This window comes from Asparagus officinalis, chromosome 10 (genome assembly GCF_001876935.1).
Source record: "Asparagus officinalis chromosome 10, Aspof.V1, whole genome shotgun sequence".
NCBI classification, from domain to species: Eukaryota; Viridiplantae; Streptophyta; class Magnoliopsida; order Asparagales; family Asparagaceae; genus Asparagus; species Asparagus officinalis.
The window spans coordinates 69,237,398-69,255,099 of record NC_033803.1 but is presented as its reverse complement, the minus strand read 5'-3'; the positions used below and the strand labels follow the sequence as shown (position 1 = coordinate 69,255,099).

The 17,702-nt window shown below is 33.8% G+C and overlaps 1 protein-coding gene across 1 annotated transcript in view; it reads right to left on the bottom strand.

Annotated features, from left to right (window-relative positions):
• The window catches only part of LOC109825546 (sorting nexin 1-like), a 20,226-nt gene extending 6,041 nt beyond the window's left edge, over nt 1-14,185 (bottom strand). The window contains exons 1-5 of the mRNA XM_020392394.1: nt 14,039-14,185; nt 13,800-13,943; nt 3,731-3,866; nt 3,280-3,413; nt 2,466-2,540 (exon numbers count right to left, since the gene is read on the bottom strand). Of these exons, the coding sequence (XP_020247983.1) occupies nt 2,466-2,540; nt 3,280-3,413; nt 3,731-3,866; nt 13,800-13,943; nt 14,039-14,050 (501 nt within the window). The 5' untranslated portion in view covers nt 14,051-14,185. The remainder of the gene's footprint in view (nt 1-2,465; nt 2,541-3,279; nt 3,414-3,730; nt 3,867-13,799; nt 13,944-14,038) is intronic.

Sequence of the window (17,702 nt, the reverse complement as noted above, 5' to 3'; positions counted from 1 at the left end):
TCCAATTTTATATTTACCAAGGTTTTTGTAATATTTGAATTTCCTATGTAACTTTCATATTTTTTAGGGGTTGTTAATAATTTTTAGATTTAGGGGGATGTTTCTAGTTATTTTGAGCTTTCAAGAGGGTTGTTTCTAATTTTTGAATTTTCAGGGTCTCTTGACAATGTTTAACTTTATAATGGGTTTTTGCATTATTGAATTTTAAGGGGATGTGTGTTATTTTTAAATTTTTTAGAATGTTGTTTGTAATTTTCTAACAAGTTTCCCTTGAATTTACAAGGACAAAAGTTTTAAAATTATGGATAATTATGATTTAATTAGGCTTAAAAAATATTTAATTATTTGAATTTTTTAATGATGGATAGTTTTAATTTGATGAGAATTATTAAGTAAATATATGATTAGATTTATTTTTTTGAAATGGGCGGTTTTGAACAGCAAACTACCAATTTCTCTTTGCATATAATATACCTTTGAAAATATAATAACAAAATAAATTTATTATTATTACTTAGAGTAGGATTGGAATGTAATATCCCAAGTGGTGAAGGATAATATTGATTACAGAAAGATTTTTCTACACTCACACTTTTAAAGAGAGTATGGTTTTTCTCCTTAATTATGAAGGTAATTTAGGAGGTGATAATAGCTCATAATGTCTTCTAACTATCTTTTATCTTTATTTTTACATTTAAATATAAAAAAACGAATGATAAAATAAAAAGTTCTATTTTTTTACTCGTTGGATACCAAATTTAAATCTTTAGATAGTTAAAATTTTAAGTCTTTATATATTTTTCTATTAAATAAATTTTTAAGTTCTGAGATTTTCTATTTTGTAATTTCTTGATAAATGGGTGAACCAAGATATTAAAAAATTATCTATAGCTAAATTAGAACATTATTAAAATGAAATAATAGTAAATATATCTTTGAAATGTAAGGAAATCTTTTGAATTTTTTACAAATTTTGTAAAATGTAGGACTATTCTATAAAAAAATTTAATATTTTAAAATCTTTTGGATTTTAGTGCAAAATATACAATTTCTGAAATATTCCTACCAATTTTGTAGGTTGATTTTTTTATAAAATCTTCAAATTATGTCTTTTGTGTATGTCTACGAATTGTGTAAATTTTATGAATTTTGGATGTTTTCTAGCTTGGAAAAATTGACAACTGTCTCCTTAATTATGAACATATTTCATAAAATCATATATTATTTTTATTTTAAAATTTTAATATAAGAAACAAATACTAAGATCAAGAGTTCTATTTTTTTACATGTTGGGTACCAAATCCAAATCTATAGATTGTCAAATTTTTAAATATTTATCCGTTTTATCTAGTAAATAAATGTAATTTCTAAGATTTTCTATTTTGTAATTTCTAGAGAAGTGATTGAACGTGGAGGTTGAACAATTATATATAACTTAATATAATTTTTAGCATACTTAAATCAAATCTGACCTTATATACATATTAATTAGGATAAGATTCGATAATTGAAGCTTATACCTATTAATTAAAATTAATTAGGATGGAATATGATAATGATGTAATATGTAAAAGGGTCAAGGGTATTTTGTTCATAGAAAGTTTTTTCCAAACTCCCTTTTCTAAAGGGAGTATTAAATAAAATCTGTAAGTTCTGAGATTTTCTATTTTGTAATTTCTAAAAGTGACTGAACGTTGAGGTTTGAAAAATTATCTATAACTTAATATAATTTGTAACATACTTAATTCAAATCTGAGCTTATATACTTATAATTAGGATACTATAGGATAAATGAAGCTTGTACCTATTAATTAAAATTAATTAGGATGGAATTTGATAATAATGTAATATCTAAAAGGTCAAGGGTATTTTTATCCATTGAAAGTTTTTCCCAACCTCTCATTTTTAAGGTAGAATGATATGTGTGTGTGTGTATGGAAGCTATTTGCTGTCTATATATAAATATATATATGGGAAACTATTTGCTGGATCTTGTAAGTATCCTTTTAGTGCTTGTGAGGGGGCAATTGGATTCAGATTTAGTGGGTGATAAGAAGAAATAGTTCCGCAGCGACTGCAGGTTTGTTTAATTAATAGTTTAGATGTTTGTTTTATCTCATATAGTTTCTGGTTAATACTGGAGTATATTTTTGAAGCTTGAGGATAGGAACAAAGAAACGACTGGAGTTGGATCTAAAACTATAATACAATTAATTTTATTACTTGGTTACAGATAAGTTGATAAGAACTTGCAGGATATTGACAAGTATCAGTGTATCACTGAGAGGTAAACGGTGTGTCATTTATATTTAGCATAAATGTATAAATTTTGAATTTTTGATAAAAGTATTTGCTATGTACCCTCAAATTTTTGGTTGGAGCTTTAGGTCGCGACATGTATTCTTGCATATCAGAATAGGACTATTTATTTGGTATCATAACTGTGCTAAACAATAAACAAATACCTTAAATATTTGCATAAAGTCTGCAGGTTTTTTCTTGAAAAGTCCACCTTCTTGAGATCTTGCTCTCTCCATTCTCTGCAAGTAATGTCATGGCAATCTGAAGTCAGAACATTATCTTAAGAAATTTCTACATCATGGAATTATAAATTAGAAGTGCTAACACAATTTTATTCCTTTAATTAATCATGATTCATGCAGTGGATCAATTGCTGAATTTTCTCCAGTTCAATGGCTGCAGATTGTGGAATTGAGACAAAGAAATTTCATTTTAAATAGCAAAACCAAACAGCATGTTCAAGTTAAATTAGCATGAGATAATCCCATTGCACACAAGAAAAATGGGACAGAGTGTTGATTTAGGAGATACAGACTAGGTATTAAGATCCAACAACACATACTTTAGTCTAATTCCACAATTTGGAGGTTATGCCATGTCAGGCAGTATACAGAACGGAGTAACTCTCTATCACGTCCTCAAACTGATCAAATATCTAAAGGGTATAATAAATCAATTAATAACAAGATAGAACAAACAGGAGAACATCAGCCACTAGTTTTCCATCATTGAGGCTGATATATCTGCTTTCCAGAAAAACGAAAAGATAGGAGATGTATTTACGGAGGCCACAGATCTGGGAAGTCGTCTTATAGGTTGAGATAAACTGAAATTTTTGGGAGTGCAGACTGATGCAAATAAATCTAGCATCATGGTAACTTGGTCAAATTATAAGGCCATGACCATTTGAGAGAAAATAATAATAAAATGAATAAAGTACTGCACGAAATCTAATGATTCAAGTAGAATCTAGTTTACCTCTTCGTCTTCCTGTAAAAAGATTCTTAAATCCTCGCTTTGCTTAAGTTCAGGGTGAGAAGCTATCCGATTTATAAATATGTCCAGCGCCTGACGTCTCATCTCAATGAACTCAGCACTGAATCTGAACTTCTCTGAATTGCATGCAGATGGTATGTGGATGTCAATAATAAGGATGGATTTCAAACAATATAGGTAATATAACAATGTAGCACGAATAAAGTGCATTATTAAGAAAATAATTTCATGGCAAATGAGTAATAATAATACAGTAATTTCCACATGGATATTCCTAGAAAAATGGCAGGCAGAGATCTGCCTAACATCGATATACAACATTTGATTAACATTTTTCAGAAAGTAAACTCACAATCGAAGTTACATAATTTGACGATGAGAGGGGGGGAGAGGGAGAGGGGGGGAGGGAGGGCGAGTGGCATTTTTAAATTACCTACGGTGCTCTTCTCTGGTAGGGGAGGAATGAAGATCCCTTTGTATTTTTCAGCAAGTTTGTCGTGCAACCAAACAAAATCACTGTAACGGCGAATAACAATCTTTTCTTGCCCTTGAAATTCAGGTAAGTTTGTCTGGTGATAAGCCATTAAAAAATGAATAAATATGCACAAAATTTCTACTACTGTGTGATAATCAAAAGAGAATATGGAAGTAACTGGAGAGAACCTCAGCAAAAAATGCAGAACACGTGTTATTTGGATTCAAATCATAAGGGAGAGAAATATTGATTCCAAACAACAATAACCAAAATTGTATCCCGTGTTCTTCAGAGACTCAAAATTTTCTCAAGCAAGAAGCATGAAATTTTGCCTGCTACATTAAAAAAATAAATAAACCACAGCATTATAACTTCAACTATGATAGATTTTTAAACTCCAGAAGCACAAATACTAAGATCAGATTGCACTTGTGATAAGACAGTCCAGGTCGGGCAGCCTAGCCCAATGGGAGGCAAAGATTCGAGAGCCGAGAGGTAATCTTCTTTCTTGATCTGACTAATGTCAGTGTACAAGTTTGAATACAACAAACAGGGGCTTAGTTAGGTTGTATATGATGAGCAGGTCTCATAATTTTGTTTCCATTCTGTTTCTGTATCAAGGGAAGAGCCCTGACGCAACACACCCAGTGGCTTGCAAGGAGGTGGTGGTTTTAAGGATAGTATGTTAGATTATTAATTTCGGTGGTTTTGAACCACGGAACATCCGGCGAATGTATGTGGCCACTTCATTATATATAAGACTACGGGTTTTGATTGTGCTACCAAATACTGATCGTAAGGGAAATTTGATGATGGGTCTAAGCCAAAATCCTTAAGGGGGTTCCTAATTCACTTATTAGTAGTATAAATTGAAAATAACCCGCCTCAGCTAAAGCTTCAGCTACACTAAACCCCCATCGACTCATCCACTAGCACGTACTACACATGAAATTCCATCGTTAGAAAGATAAATTGCAAGTATGACCACTTTGCTTATGAATTGAAGGGGGAGGGAGCATCAGTGCTAAAAAATGAGTTGAGGGGGTTCAGTGCAACTGAAGGTGTAGTTGCGGCGGGGATATGTGCCAGTTACCCGTTTTTCCTAGAGATGCTCATTTTAATTCCTAAATATTAAACTGCATACTATAAACACTTCCTTGTCAAAAATATTTGTTCCGGGGCACTCTCTAATTAAATAGTTCTCCACCTACACTCATTAGCTTCCATTAGCGTGCTCCACCTGAATATCCAAAAAGAGGACATTTTTTTCATAATTTAGCTTCTTCAATAAAAAAGTTGCCAAGGTGGCTCGCAACTCAACATAAGAGATGTCTATACAAAGGTAAAGCAATAATGAAACTGAAAAGAGAACAAGATAACAACACACAATGATTTATAGTGGTTTTGTCATTATCTTCACCTACGTCAACACGCGAAGACAACAAGAGAAAATCACTAATCAAAAAGGAGACTACAACCAAAGAGATTATTCCCAAATCTCATTCACTCCCTCACTTCAAATTGCTCTTCCATACTCTTCAATACTCTAGCTCTCTTTGTATAATGAATCCAGTCTTAATAGAATTTTTTTGGGTGGTTTTCGGTTTTTTTAAGGGGGTGGGGGGGTTGTTCATTTGGATTGTTACTTCGGACTGGGACTTTGTGCTAGATTTTGATTTAAAGCGTTATTTGTTTAGGACTAGAATTTGGATTTAAATTTAAGGTGTTAATTCATTGAGGAATAGGAATTGGATTTAAATTTAAAGTGTTATCCGTTTAGGATTAGGATTCAGATTTAAATTTAAGGTATTATTAATTTAGGACTAGTATTTGGATTTAAATTTAACATGTTATTGGTTATTTTGAATTGTGATTAGGATTAGAGTTCTAGAAGCCAAATCTCAATCCAACTACATATTTCCCTATTGATTTGAGACCTCAAAAAGTCCAATAAAATTTTTGTGGGTTTCTTGTTTTTGTCTTGGGTTTGCTATAACGTCAATTCTATTATAGTAATTAAATATAATTATTTTATGTAATTTTAATTTAAATACAATAAATGTCATTATATAAATATATATCATATAAATATTTATTTTATTTGAAAGGCTCTGAAAGTAATTAAAACAATGGATCTGAAGGTATTTAATACCGGTTAATAAAAATTATTAAATTATAATAAAGAATTATGCATTGTGTTGGAACTTACAAAAAAGTAATTTCATATAATATATTTCTTTTACAACTATTTTGTTCAGATAAGCGAATATCATTTCTCTTTCTTGTGACAATATTTTTTTTGAGAAAAAGGATGGATTACTATATAGTAATCCAGCCAGCTAAATTAATGAACTGGTTGTTACATATAAAATGCACATTTCCAACCAAAAATGTGCACAAAAAGTCAACTGAAAATACAAAAGCACCAAAACCCTTTTGTACAAAGATTAAAACTCCCAAAAGAAAACTTAACTACCACAAAAGAAGTATCATATTCAACAACAATCTTACTCATCACAATATCAACTAAAGCACTGAAGATTGAGTTTAATCCAGTTGAATCACGATACTGTTCTCCTCCCCTGCAGCTCCAGCTGGCTGTAAATCTCCCAGTCTCTCATTCTTCTTCCTTCTTCGTGCTAACAATCTGGCCGCTCTATCTGTGATTGTAGAACCTAACCAAAATGTAGAAAAAGTCATAATCTTATTCAAAATCTCCAACGCTCTCTTCTTCTTGTTAGAGAAGAGTCTATCATTACGCTCCTGCCATATGCACCAAATAAGAGCACAAAAGATAACGTCTCTTTCCATCTTGCATTCCTTATTTCCCCCAGTAGTCCAATTAATCCAAACTTCTTTTAAGGATTTCATTTTGAAGTCTTTCCCAATTTTTAATTTGGACTGAATAGATCTCCAAAGTGAGAATACAAACTCACATTCAATAAACAAATGAGTATGACTCTCTTCAACTTTAGAACACAAAACACAATTCAGCTCTAACTGAATTCCTTTTTTAGTCAAAATATCTTTTGTATTTAAACTCTGTCTTAAAGCTAGCCAAACCATAAGTTTTACTTTTAAAGGAATGGAAAGCTTCCAGATGTCTGCACAATCAGAACGTAAACCTCCATCAATAAGAAATTGATAGAAAGATTTAACAGAGAAAATACCATTTGTTTCCCACAACCAGATTCTGCTATCTTCTTTTTGATCAAAAATTATATCCTTGATAAGATTCAGTAAATTCAAAAACTGAAAAACCAAACTTCCTGTCAATTGCCTCTTGAACTTAATATCCCATATCCAGTTGTTATTCCTTTTTTTCCTCGGATTGCTAACAGAAGCATAAGGAGAAGTGATAATAAAGAGGGATGGGTATAAAGAAGCAAGGGTATATGATTTATCAAGCCAAAATAAAGTATGTTTCCTTCTCCTACCTCCACACGAGTACTGCATAAGAAACTGTCAACATTGAGAAAAAGATTTTTCCAGAAATAAGATAACTGACCTCTACTTGAATGAATGAATTCTGTCCAATCTTTTCTTTCATAGTATTTATAAAAACTGATCTGTTTCCAAAGCACCTGTTTATTCTCAAACCATTTCCAAAACCATTTCCCTAATAAAGCTTTGTTCATAGTTTTCAGATTTATAATTCCCAGTCCACCAAACAACTTAGGTCTACATATCTCCTCCCACTTGATCAAATTTGTACAACTTTTATGATCTAAAGATCCAGTCCATAAGAATCTTCTTCTCATCCTATCAATTTTATCAATAACCCATGAAGGGAATAAGAAAAAGGATAACCAGAAATTAGGCATCGAAGATAGAACTGAGTTAATTAAAACCAGTCTACCCCCTCCAGACAAAGTTTTGCCTTTCCACAAAGCCAGCCTTCTCTCAATTTTTTCAATCAAAGGAGACCAATCATCTTTTGTTAATTTTCCAGACCTCAAAGGAATCCCTAAATAAGTAATGGGAAAGCTCCCACTTTTACAATTCAACATAGTAGCCAAGCTTTGTTGTAAAGAATCATTATTCTCAAGAGCTATAAGAAAACTCTTGTTAAAACTAATTTTTAAACCAGAAGCAAGTTCAAAACAGTATAAAATCAGCTTTAAAACTGTCAGCTGTTCCTTTTTATTTTTGCAAAATATCAGTGTATCATCTGCATATTATAAGCAACAAACTTTGTGAGTCATATTAGAAGGACCTAGACCTTCAATAAGTTGAGAATCAACTGCAAGATTCAACATTCTGGTAAAAGAATCAGCTGCTAGAACAAAAAGAAGGGGTGACAGAGGATCTCCTTGACGAACACCTCTTTTGGACATAATCCACCTCCTAGGCTTACCATTAACATTAATGGCAGACATACCTCCATTTAAACACAAATTGATCCATTTTATCCATTTAACACCAAACTTTTTTGCCTTCAACACCTCTATAATAAAATCCCAATCCAACATATCATACGCTTTCATGAAATCTAGTTTTAATAAAATTCCTCCTTTTTTTTATTCTGAAAACAATCAGAAATAATTTCCTGGGCTGCAGCCACTCCTTCCAGCAAAAATCTGTTTTTGATAAAACCAGATTGAACAGGATCAATAAGCCATTCCAATTGAGCATTTAATCTATTTGTCAAAACTTTGGTAATCACTTTAAAAATAACATTTAGAAGACTGATAGGTCTATAGTCATTAACTGTGACAGCCCCATTCTTTTTTGGAATAAGCACAATATGGGCATAATTGAGCCTATTAATTTCCAACTTACCCTCATAAAACTCCTCAAACAACTTCATAATGTCTATTTTCACCGTATCCCAAAAAACTTAAAAAAATAAAGCAGGAAATCCATCTGGACCAGGGGATTTATCTCCATTCATATCAAATACTGCTTTATAAACTTTCTCTTCAGTAAAAGGAGTTTCAATATCATTAGGACCCCATTCAATCACTGGGAAAAGTTTATTCCACTCCAGTTGACATCTATAAGGCTCTCTCTGTCCAAAAATCTTTTCATAATGATTTGAAAAAATTTGGGCTATTCCTTCTTCAGAGCTCACCATCACATTATCTACATCAATTGACGCAATCAAATTATTCCTTTTTCTACCATTAGCAATTTTATGAAAATAAGCAGTATTATTATCCCCTTCTTTTAACCAGTGTGCTTTGGATCTTTGTTTCCACATCTGTTCCTCTTGTTTCAAAATCTCATTCAATTGCATGGAAATATCATTTTTTTTAATCAATTCATCATCCTCCAAATCTCTATTTTCCTCTAAGACTTCTCATTCTAAAAGACTATCCAACAAGTCTTTCTTCTTTTGTTTAACACTATAAAAACTGGAATGAATCCATTGTTTGATGCATTTTCTCATGAATCTCAGCTTACCAACAATATTCTTAGCAGCAGATAATCTTTTTTGTGCACACTTCCACCATAAAGGAACTCCCTTCATAAACTCCTCAGATTCTAACCAAATATTTTCAAATCTGAATCTTTTAACAAAATTTTGATTATCTCCACGATCAAAACTAATTGGAGCATGATCAGATAACTGACTGCACAGACCTTGTTGTCTGGAAAAAAGAAAAGCATCTTCCCATTCAGAGTTGAAAAAAACTCTGTCCAACCTAGCCATAGAAGGCAACCTTCTTTTATTAGTCCAAGTAAACTGCCTCCCATGTAAAGGACTATCAATCAGCTCTAATTCATTAATAATCTCATTAAATTCTTCCATTTCTTTCCTATGAATAGTTTTACCTTTTCTTTCAGCAGCATTAGCAGTAACATTAAAATCACCCACCACAACCCAAGGGCCTGAAAAAATATTTTTAATATTTCTAAGCTCCTGCCAAAAAAGAGCTCTCTCACTGTTACTATTTGGATCATATACTGAAGAAATGTTCCAAACAAAACCATTTCTCTTATTTTGAAGAACCACAGTCAAAACAAATATTCCAGAATGTTCCTGCAACATCTTCCATTTATTGCTATTCCAACCAATTAAAATCCCACCAGAAGCACCAATAAAGGGTAAACAAACCCACTCAAATACATTGCCTCCCAGGCTATTTAAAATTTTATCAACACAACTCAATTTTGTTTCCTGTAAACAAATTATTTCAAATTTGTTTAACTGGCAAAAATCTTTAACACCAAATCTTTTGGTACTCAAACCAAGCTCTCTTACATTCCATGTAACCAACATATGTAATAAAAACAATCTCCTCAAACACAAATAGCCAAAGACTACTCAAAAGTAGCCCTCTCTTGCTCCATTTGCCTCACTTTTTTTAAAGGATCAAAATCCCCTTGAGGTTCAAGATTAATGGCACAATTTGCAGCAAATTTTTTTAACTGCTTATCAGAACAGACATCAAAAAGAATAGGAACAAAAGAAGAACCCAAGGAAGAAGAACTTTCACCTGAAGAAGCTCCATGAGAGCTTTTGTCAGAGTCTTTCAAAGCAGCTCTTGATGTAGCTCTGTCCAAAGCAGTCATAGGTTCATAATCTACAAACCTGGAACATCTTCTAACATAAGTAACTTTAGAGCTAAGACTAGGCTCAGCAGGAGGTAAGGAATTCAAAGGTTAAATAATTAGAAAATCTTCTTCTCTTTCTATTCCTTCCTCATTGTTGTAAAATACTGATAACCAATTTCCCCCATCAATATTTTCACTAACCATAAGAGCTTTATTGTTAGACTCTTCTACTGCAATATTTTCTTTTACCTCCTGAACTACATTGTCTTCAGAGATGATAGGAGACAAAGAGGCATTCAATTCCACCTCAAACTCAGCACTCTTAATATTATCTTCTTTCATAGCTTGATCCATCAGGAAGTCATTTTCAGAGATCTTCATTTGATCTGGAACTTGCTCAGCTTCACTGTCTTTTGAAGATTTATTTTCCCAACTACCCCACACTGGCTTTTTGTTTTGATAAAAAGATTTGGCTTCATTCCACAATCTGGCAGTTGAAGAATCCCATGGATTATTCCGTAGATCTTGTCTAACGGTCTATGAATTATTATCAGAAGAACCAGATCCACTATCCTTTCTCCCTTTAAACCATTTATCCTGGTAAGAACTCTGATTATTATCATCTATATGATCCACTTTCTGTTTTTTCTTATCAACTTCAACACTTTCACCCATAATCGACATAATAGAAACATCAACATTATACTGATTTTTCCCCACAAAAATCTTCAGAACTTTAGGAATATCAATATATTCTAAACATTTGACTAACACAACAGCATCCACAAATTCTGAAGCAGCATTTGTCAGCGAATCAAGATCAACTAAATCAGCAAAAGGTTTCACCATCAACTCAAAGGATTCTCTATTCCATAAATGAGGAGGAATCTTTCTTGTGACAATTAAATTAATAAATGAATACATCTAAATTATGAATATGAACTCAAAATTTTAATCAGATTTGGAACATGTCACCTCTAACTAAAGCTTTAACTCCTATATTTATTTCTTCTCAAATGTATTTGCACATGTCAAAGTTCTAGCCTCTGTATAAATTTTTTTTTTGTGCTATTCTTTAATCAAAATGAGAGTGTATCTTGAAATAAATTTTAATTATATTTGATAATAATAATTAATTAATATATAAATCTAAAGTTAAAATCCTAATTAAAATAGTCCACAAACTTAAATTTTAGTCCGATAATTCAACCTTCAATCCAATAATCCAAAACAAAAAGTTCAAAAGTTCAAGAATTCCACTCAAAAATCTAATATCCAATCCAAGAATCTAGGGCTCTAAACCAAAAAATCTATTCCTAATCCCAATCCAAGAATGTTGGATTTGTGGATAATTTTCCTAGACGTACAAAAAAAATCCAGAACGAACAACACCTCCTTAGACAAATGGTTAGCTAGCTAATGGGTTGGTGATATAGTAACCTAATTATCACAAGGTAAAATGTGACAAGAAGAGTAGTTCAATTTTACTTCTCTCACATTCAACTTTCAAGTCATTCAACAAAATCAACAATAAACTAAACATTTACGTAAAATCCACCTAAAGTTCTAGTTTCTTTTTTTTTTTTTGGTGCTATTCTTTAACCAAAATGAGGGTGTCTCTTGAAATAAAGTTTAATTATATTTGATAATAATTATTATTTAAAATATTAATCTAATGTTAAAATCCTAATTAAAATAGTCCCACAAACTTAAATTTAGTCTGATAATTCAACATTCAATCCAATAATCCAAAACAAAAGTTCAAGAATTCTACTCAAAAATCTAAAATCCAATCCAAGAATCGCTCTAACCCAAAAAAAACTTACTCCCAATCTCAATCCAAGAATGTTGGATTCATAGTCAATTTTCCTAGTCATACTAAAAAAATCCAGAACGAACAACACTTCCTTAGACAAATGGTTAGCTAGCTAATGGGTTGGTGAAATAGTAGCCTAATTAGGGCCTGTTTGGTTATTTCCACAAAAAAATCGGAAATGGAAAACTCATCCTTGAAATGATTTTAATACATTTCAAGCACATTTCCCAGATTTATTTTTTTGGTTTGTTTCGCAAAGAAAACTCCACATTTCAATGCCAAGTCACACAAACAGACAAAAAAAGCCTCCATAGTAACAGTGCCCAGTTTTCTATTTCTTTTGTTTGTTTGAGAATAAGAAATAGGAAATGAGAAATGGGGGTATTAAATATTATGTTTTATTATTCTGCACTATTCCAACAATGCTTTTACTAATTAATAATTCTTAGATGGGACATTTCCAAGTGTTTTCAGCCCAATTTGGTGTGAAAACACATTTATTGAAAGTTTGAGGTGGCAGCCTATGTGGCGGTTTATTTCTCGAAAATTAAAAACGAAACAAACATGAGAAATGGAAATCTCTTGAAAACAAAATCCCATGTGGCACTTGTTCATTTCTTGAAAGTTGAGGTGGCAAGAGATTTCCGGATTTTTTTGGCAAACGAACAGCTCTGAAGCACGGATTCGCCCCCGGAGGCCACGAATCCGTGTCCGACTCGAATCGGACACGGATTCGTCACGACACATGCACGACACGTGTCGGACACGGTCAATCCGTGTCTGACACGGGTCAACGGTCAAATTAGGCTCGGACACGGTCAAAGGAGCTCGGACACGGCTCAGATTCGCCGAAGGACGATTCATTCGGGTTGCGGATTGCGGGTTTGGTTGTTAAAATCCAACCCGAACCGTTCGATTAAAAAACTCATCCCTATTTCTCAAATCTCCTATTCGATTCGATCCTCAGCTGACTCAAACGAAAGAAAAAAAGAAAAAACTCTAACCCTAACCTTAATCCTCTCTCTCAATCTCTCAACTCACTCCCGTTCGATTCGATCACCTCCGCTGTTCCGACCCGATCCCGCCGACCGACTCCTCCTTCCTCCGACTCCTCAAGTCCACCCTCCATTCCTATTTTATAAAATTTTCTATATATAATAATAATTTTAAAAAAAAATCCTCGTCGTATCCCCGTATCCTATTTTTTTGGATTTTGTCGTATCCCGTATCCGTGTCCGTATCGTATCCGTGTCCCGTATCTGTATCCGTGCATCATAGACGAACAGACCCTTATCACAAGATAAAATGTGACAAGAAGAGAAGTTCAATTTTACTTCTCTCACATTCAAATTTCAAGTATTTCAACAAAATCAACGAATAAAACTAAACATTTTTGTAAAATCCACAACACAAACCCTAAACCAACAAAAATCTAAGCTCCTGATCAATTGCTACAAAATCAACACCTAAATCATCCCCAATTGCACCAAAACATGCAATTAGAACTCAGATTCCGTATCTAAAAAAATTAGTCAGTTTTCATAATGCAGCCTAAGAAATAAACAAATCTACAACATAAACCCTAAAAAACAACCTAAATTCATAGTTCCACATCAATTCATAAAAAATCAACACCTGAATCATTTAAAAACAAAACTTCCAATCAAGTAAAAAAATTTCAAAATAAACCCTAAAATTACAAAAAATTACCTTCGTGATGACGCGATAAGATATATAAGCTTGAACTCCATTGCCTAACTTCACCGGATCGGTGACCGTAACCGACAAAAACGGTTGCGACTGCGACGGCGATCTAGGGCTTTGAGAAGGAGATAGACTCGAATTAGTCCGCTGCTGAGAAAATCACAGCGATTCGGGAAAATTTACGTATTAGTCCCTAAAATCTAAATACTAAAGTAAGAGCGAGGCAGTGGTTTTTCTGTAATTACCGTGGAAATCATGGCGGTTTTTGTTGGTCACCGGCGACGAGCGGAGGAGGAAGAGGAGAGAGCGGGGCAGAAGGAAGTAAAGCAGCGCTGGAGATCTCCAGGACTTGAAATGAGAAGCTGATACGCGCACCTAACTCCCGACACCCTCAACTTCACCCTTTCGGTGGTTGTGGGTCCCGGAATGCGTGGACGGACTGACGTGGGCTCAGACGAGTGGTGTTTTGATTCCAACTGGGCAACACGAGTTTGGCTGCGATACTGAACGGCAAAACAGACGCTATCATTATATTTTGTTAAGGTAGCTCCGTCATGTCATTGTTGTATAATTAAAAAATTAGTAGAATCTTAAGTCTAATATAAATTCTTAATTTTTTAAATTTTTTTATTGATGCGGTAGGATAAAATGGAACTTATTTTTTTGCTCCGGTGGCAGAAGCACATTATCGTCGTATTAGTAACATATCAAGTAAGTTTGCGAAAATAATCTAGACTAATGACGAATATAACGTTAAGAATCCTCACTAATGACTTTCATAGATTAAAGACCTAAAGAGAAAACTAAGCGTGAGCTGACTGTAAGAGTGTTCTTGCGCTGTTGGTAAAGTCGTTTTGCATTTTTAAGGAACTAGCTAAGAACAATTAGCAGTCATGTATGAAATTTATACATATTCTACGTATAAAAGAGAATTGGGGTGCTAAGACTTTTGATTGTCCTTTTGACCACTCTCACATTTGATAAATCCAACTTTAATTATTTTGTTTATTAAATTTATCTCAAACTCTCATTCAATTAGTTTTAAATTAAATTAAATTTAATTTATTGCACATCATCATAATAATAATATTTAATATTAGTTTCTTAGGCTCTTAAAGATTCCATAACTTATCTAATCTTATACCATTTATTATAAAAGTTTGTAGGATGTTAAAACATTTTTTCGAAGTATCCCTCACCACGTACATAGATACATACATGAATACACATAAATACTCAATATGTGATAATTACCCTCTTCAAGAATTTCATATCCATACATGCGTACATGGCCATATATACATACATAACATCCTATATGTTAAAATTATTTTCAACAATGTCCGTCAATTGCATGAGTATTCATCAAAGTCCCTATGTTCACATTCTCATTCAAATAATTTATAAAATTTCAATTGTGTAGTAGTATTCATCAAAGTTCATTTATTCACATTCATCAAAGTCACTTTTTGCTCTCTTGTTGGGTCCGATCGAGTGGGAGGTGAACCGTTGCCCCCACTTTATTGTCTAGAGTAATCACTAATTAATAATTAGTTCAACAGACATTTATTTTTACTTTAGTATTACTAATTATTAAACAATAATTACTTTTCTCTAACCTCCCACCTGAAATGAACTGTTTCCTTATCTTTAACAATAATTACTTTTCTCTAACCTCCCACATGAAATGTACTGTTTCCTCATCTTTTGCCTCTACCTATTCCACTTCCCATGTGATTAATTATTAATTCCTTATTTAAACTTCCTTTCCCCCTAAATAATTAGGCAAAGGGCATATGTGTTTTTGAATCCCGAAGTTCAATAGGAGGGGGAAGGAATGAATGGGGCAAACATGGACGATGCAAGTGATGTACACTCGGTGAGGTTATAATTGTAAACACAAAATTGAAAGTAATCTTTGCTTTAACAACTAATGTATTAAAATTTACGGTGTACATTTTGTTTCAATAAAGAATTAAACTTTTTTCTCTTATGGCTATAACAGAAACAGAGAAAAAACAACAACCACAACCAGCAGAAACAAAGCCAACATAGGCCCCGCCGCTGCTACCGCAACATCCATGCACAGCCATAGGGCAACTAGATCGCTATTATACGAGACTCTCATAAAGACCCTCACGTCTGCCTCATCACCTTCGAGACTATTGAGGCTGATGCCCTCAACTATGACGAGGTTGCCCTCCGCTTTTGGGGAAACTGAGCTAAGCTCAACTTTCCCAAGAATGACCCCCTTTGATCAACGTAGCCGCCATATGTGATAATTTCTCCAGCAAAGGCACTTGAAAAAGAAGGAGAGAGTTTACTTTAAGGTTTGTAATAATTAAAGGTAATTGTATATCATCAGAGCATAATCAGGAGGAGGGGAGGTTGTGGGCAGTGATGAGACAAACTTCTCGCCTGATTTGAAGCTTTCATCAAGAACTTAGCTTTTTCAAGTGGACAACATTGAACTTGCTGCGTTATTTGATAATGCAAGAAGTGTTGGTTATTAACATTTTTGTTATGGTAAATGTTTTGGATTAAGGGGGTTAAGTTTAAGATAAATGTTTTGTTATGGTAAATGTTTTGGATTGAGGGGGTTATTAACATTTTTGTTATGGTAAATGTTTTGGATTGAGGGGGTTAAGTTTAAGACAACTTAAGGATTGGGTAACCTATTAGTAATTTCAATCATTGGAGGATTAAGTTTAAATTAACTTAAGGAATATTAGGGAACAACAATGATTTGGAGGGGGTGCTATTTCAAAATATGAAAGATTTAAGGGAGTACTATCAAAATGACCATTTTAAAATTTGTTTTCGGTGAGGTTATGTTGTGCGCAGCGAAAATTTCGGTAGTACTTCGGCAGCACAACAAGAGAGTAGATCTTAACTAAATCCATGTTTCACAAAAGAAATAAGAACCGAAAGCAAAATATCTCAACAAAGTGAGATATCATCTCTTTCTCTCATCAGTTCTAGGACTGACCTGTCGAGGGAACCTACAAGCTATTACAAGTCACGACAAGAACATAAATTTAACGTGGTTCGGCAAATTGTCTACATCCACGGGGCAAGGAGGGGGGAGATCTACTATTAGAGGGAGATAATAAAACTAGGGTTTACAATCAAACAATCTAAACCCTCACACAATCTCTTAAACCTCTCACAAAAGGACAGCAGCCAAAACCCAAAGAACAGCCGCCAAATCTCAAAGGACAACAACCAAACTTTCTTATGTGTTTGCCCTCTGCAGCAACGAAGCTCTCTTTTACCCAAAAGTCGGCTCCTAGCACTTGCACGCAGCCCCTCTTTGCACAGAAGTCTCTGCATTGCACTGCTCCTTATACAGCCGCCTATCTTGCACGCTGTCCAACCTTGCACTTTTCTTTTGCACTTACACGCACGCCGTCAAAAGAGTTCTGCCCTTTTGCACTCCTGCACACCCCCGAAACACTAGAAACTAGGATTTTATAGGCTGCAATCAATCGGGTGGGCCATCTCAAAAAGAAAAAACCACTGGACATTTCCATTTCACGCGCAAAGATCAATTCTCCAAAGCTTGTGGCCCCCACAAAGCTTTATCTCTTCACGAGAAAAGCTATTGGGTGTTGTCCACTCTTCATGTGTGTTCACAATTCTCCACCTCGGCGAAGCTTTCCCAAAACTGAGCCGACACCAACCAAATCAAATGTCCCACTTGTTGCGTCCAATACAAAGTGAAACGATTCACGACAACAGACTCAATCCACAACAAGTCGAGATCCGAACGGGAGTGCGAACACTCTCCCAAATGTCAATGTCTACTCACCAAATCGGCTGCATCATAAAGACTGTCTATGTATCATCTTGCCCAAGGAATTAAGCATTCACGTAGTTCACCCAATGTCCTCCAAAGACCTCAATCCA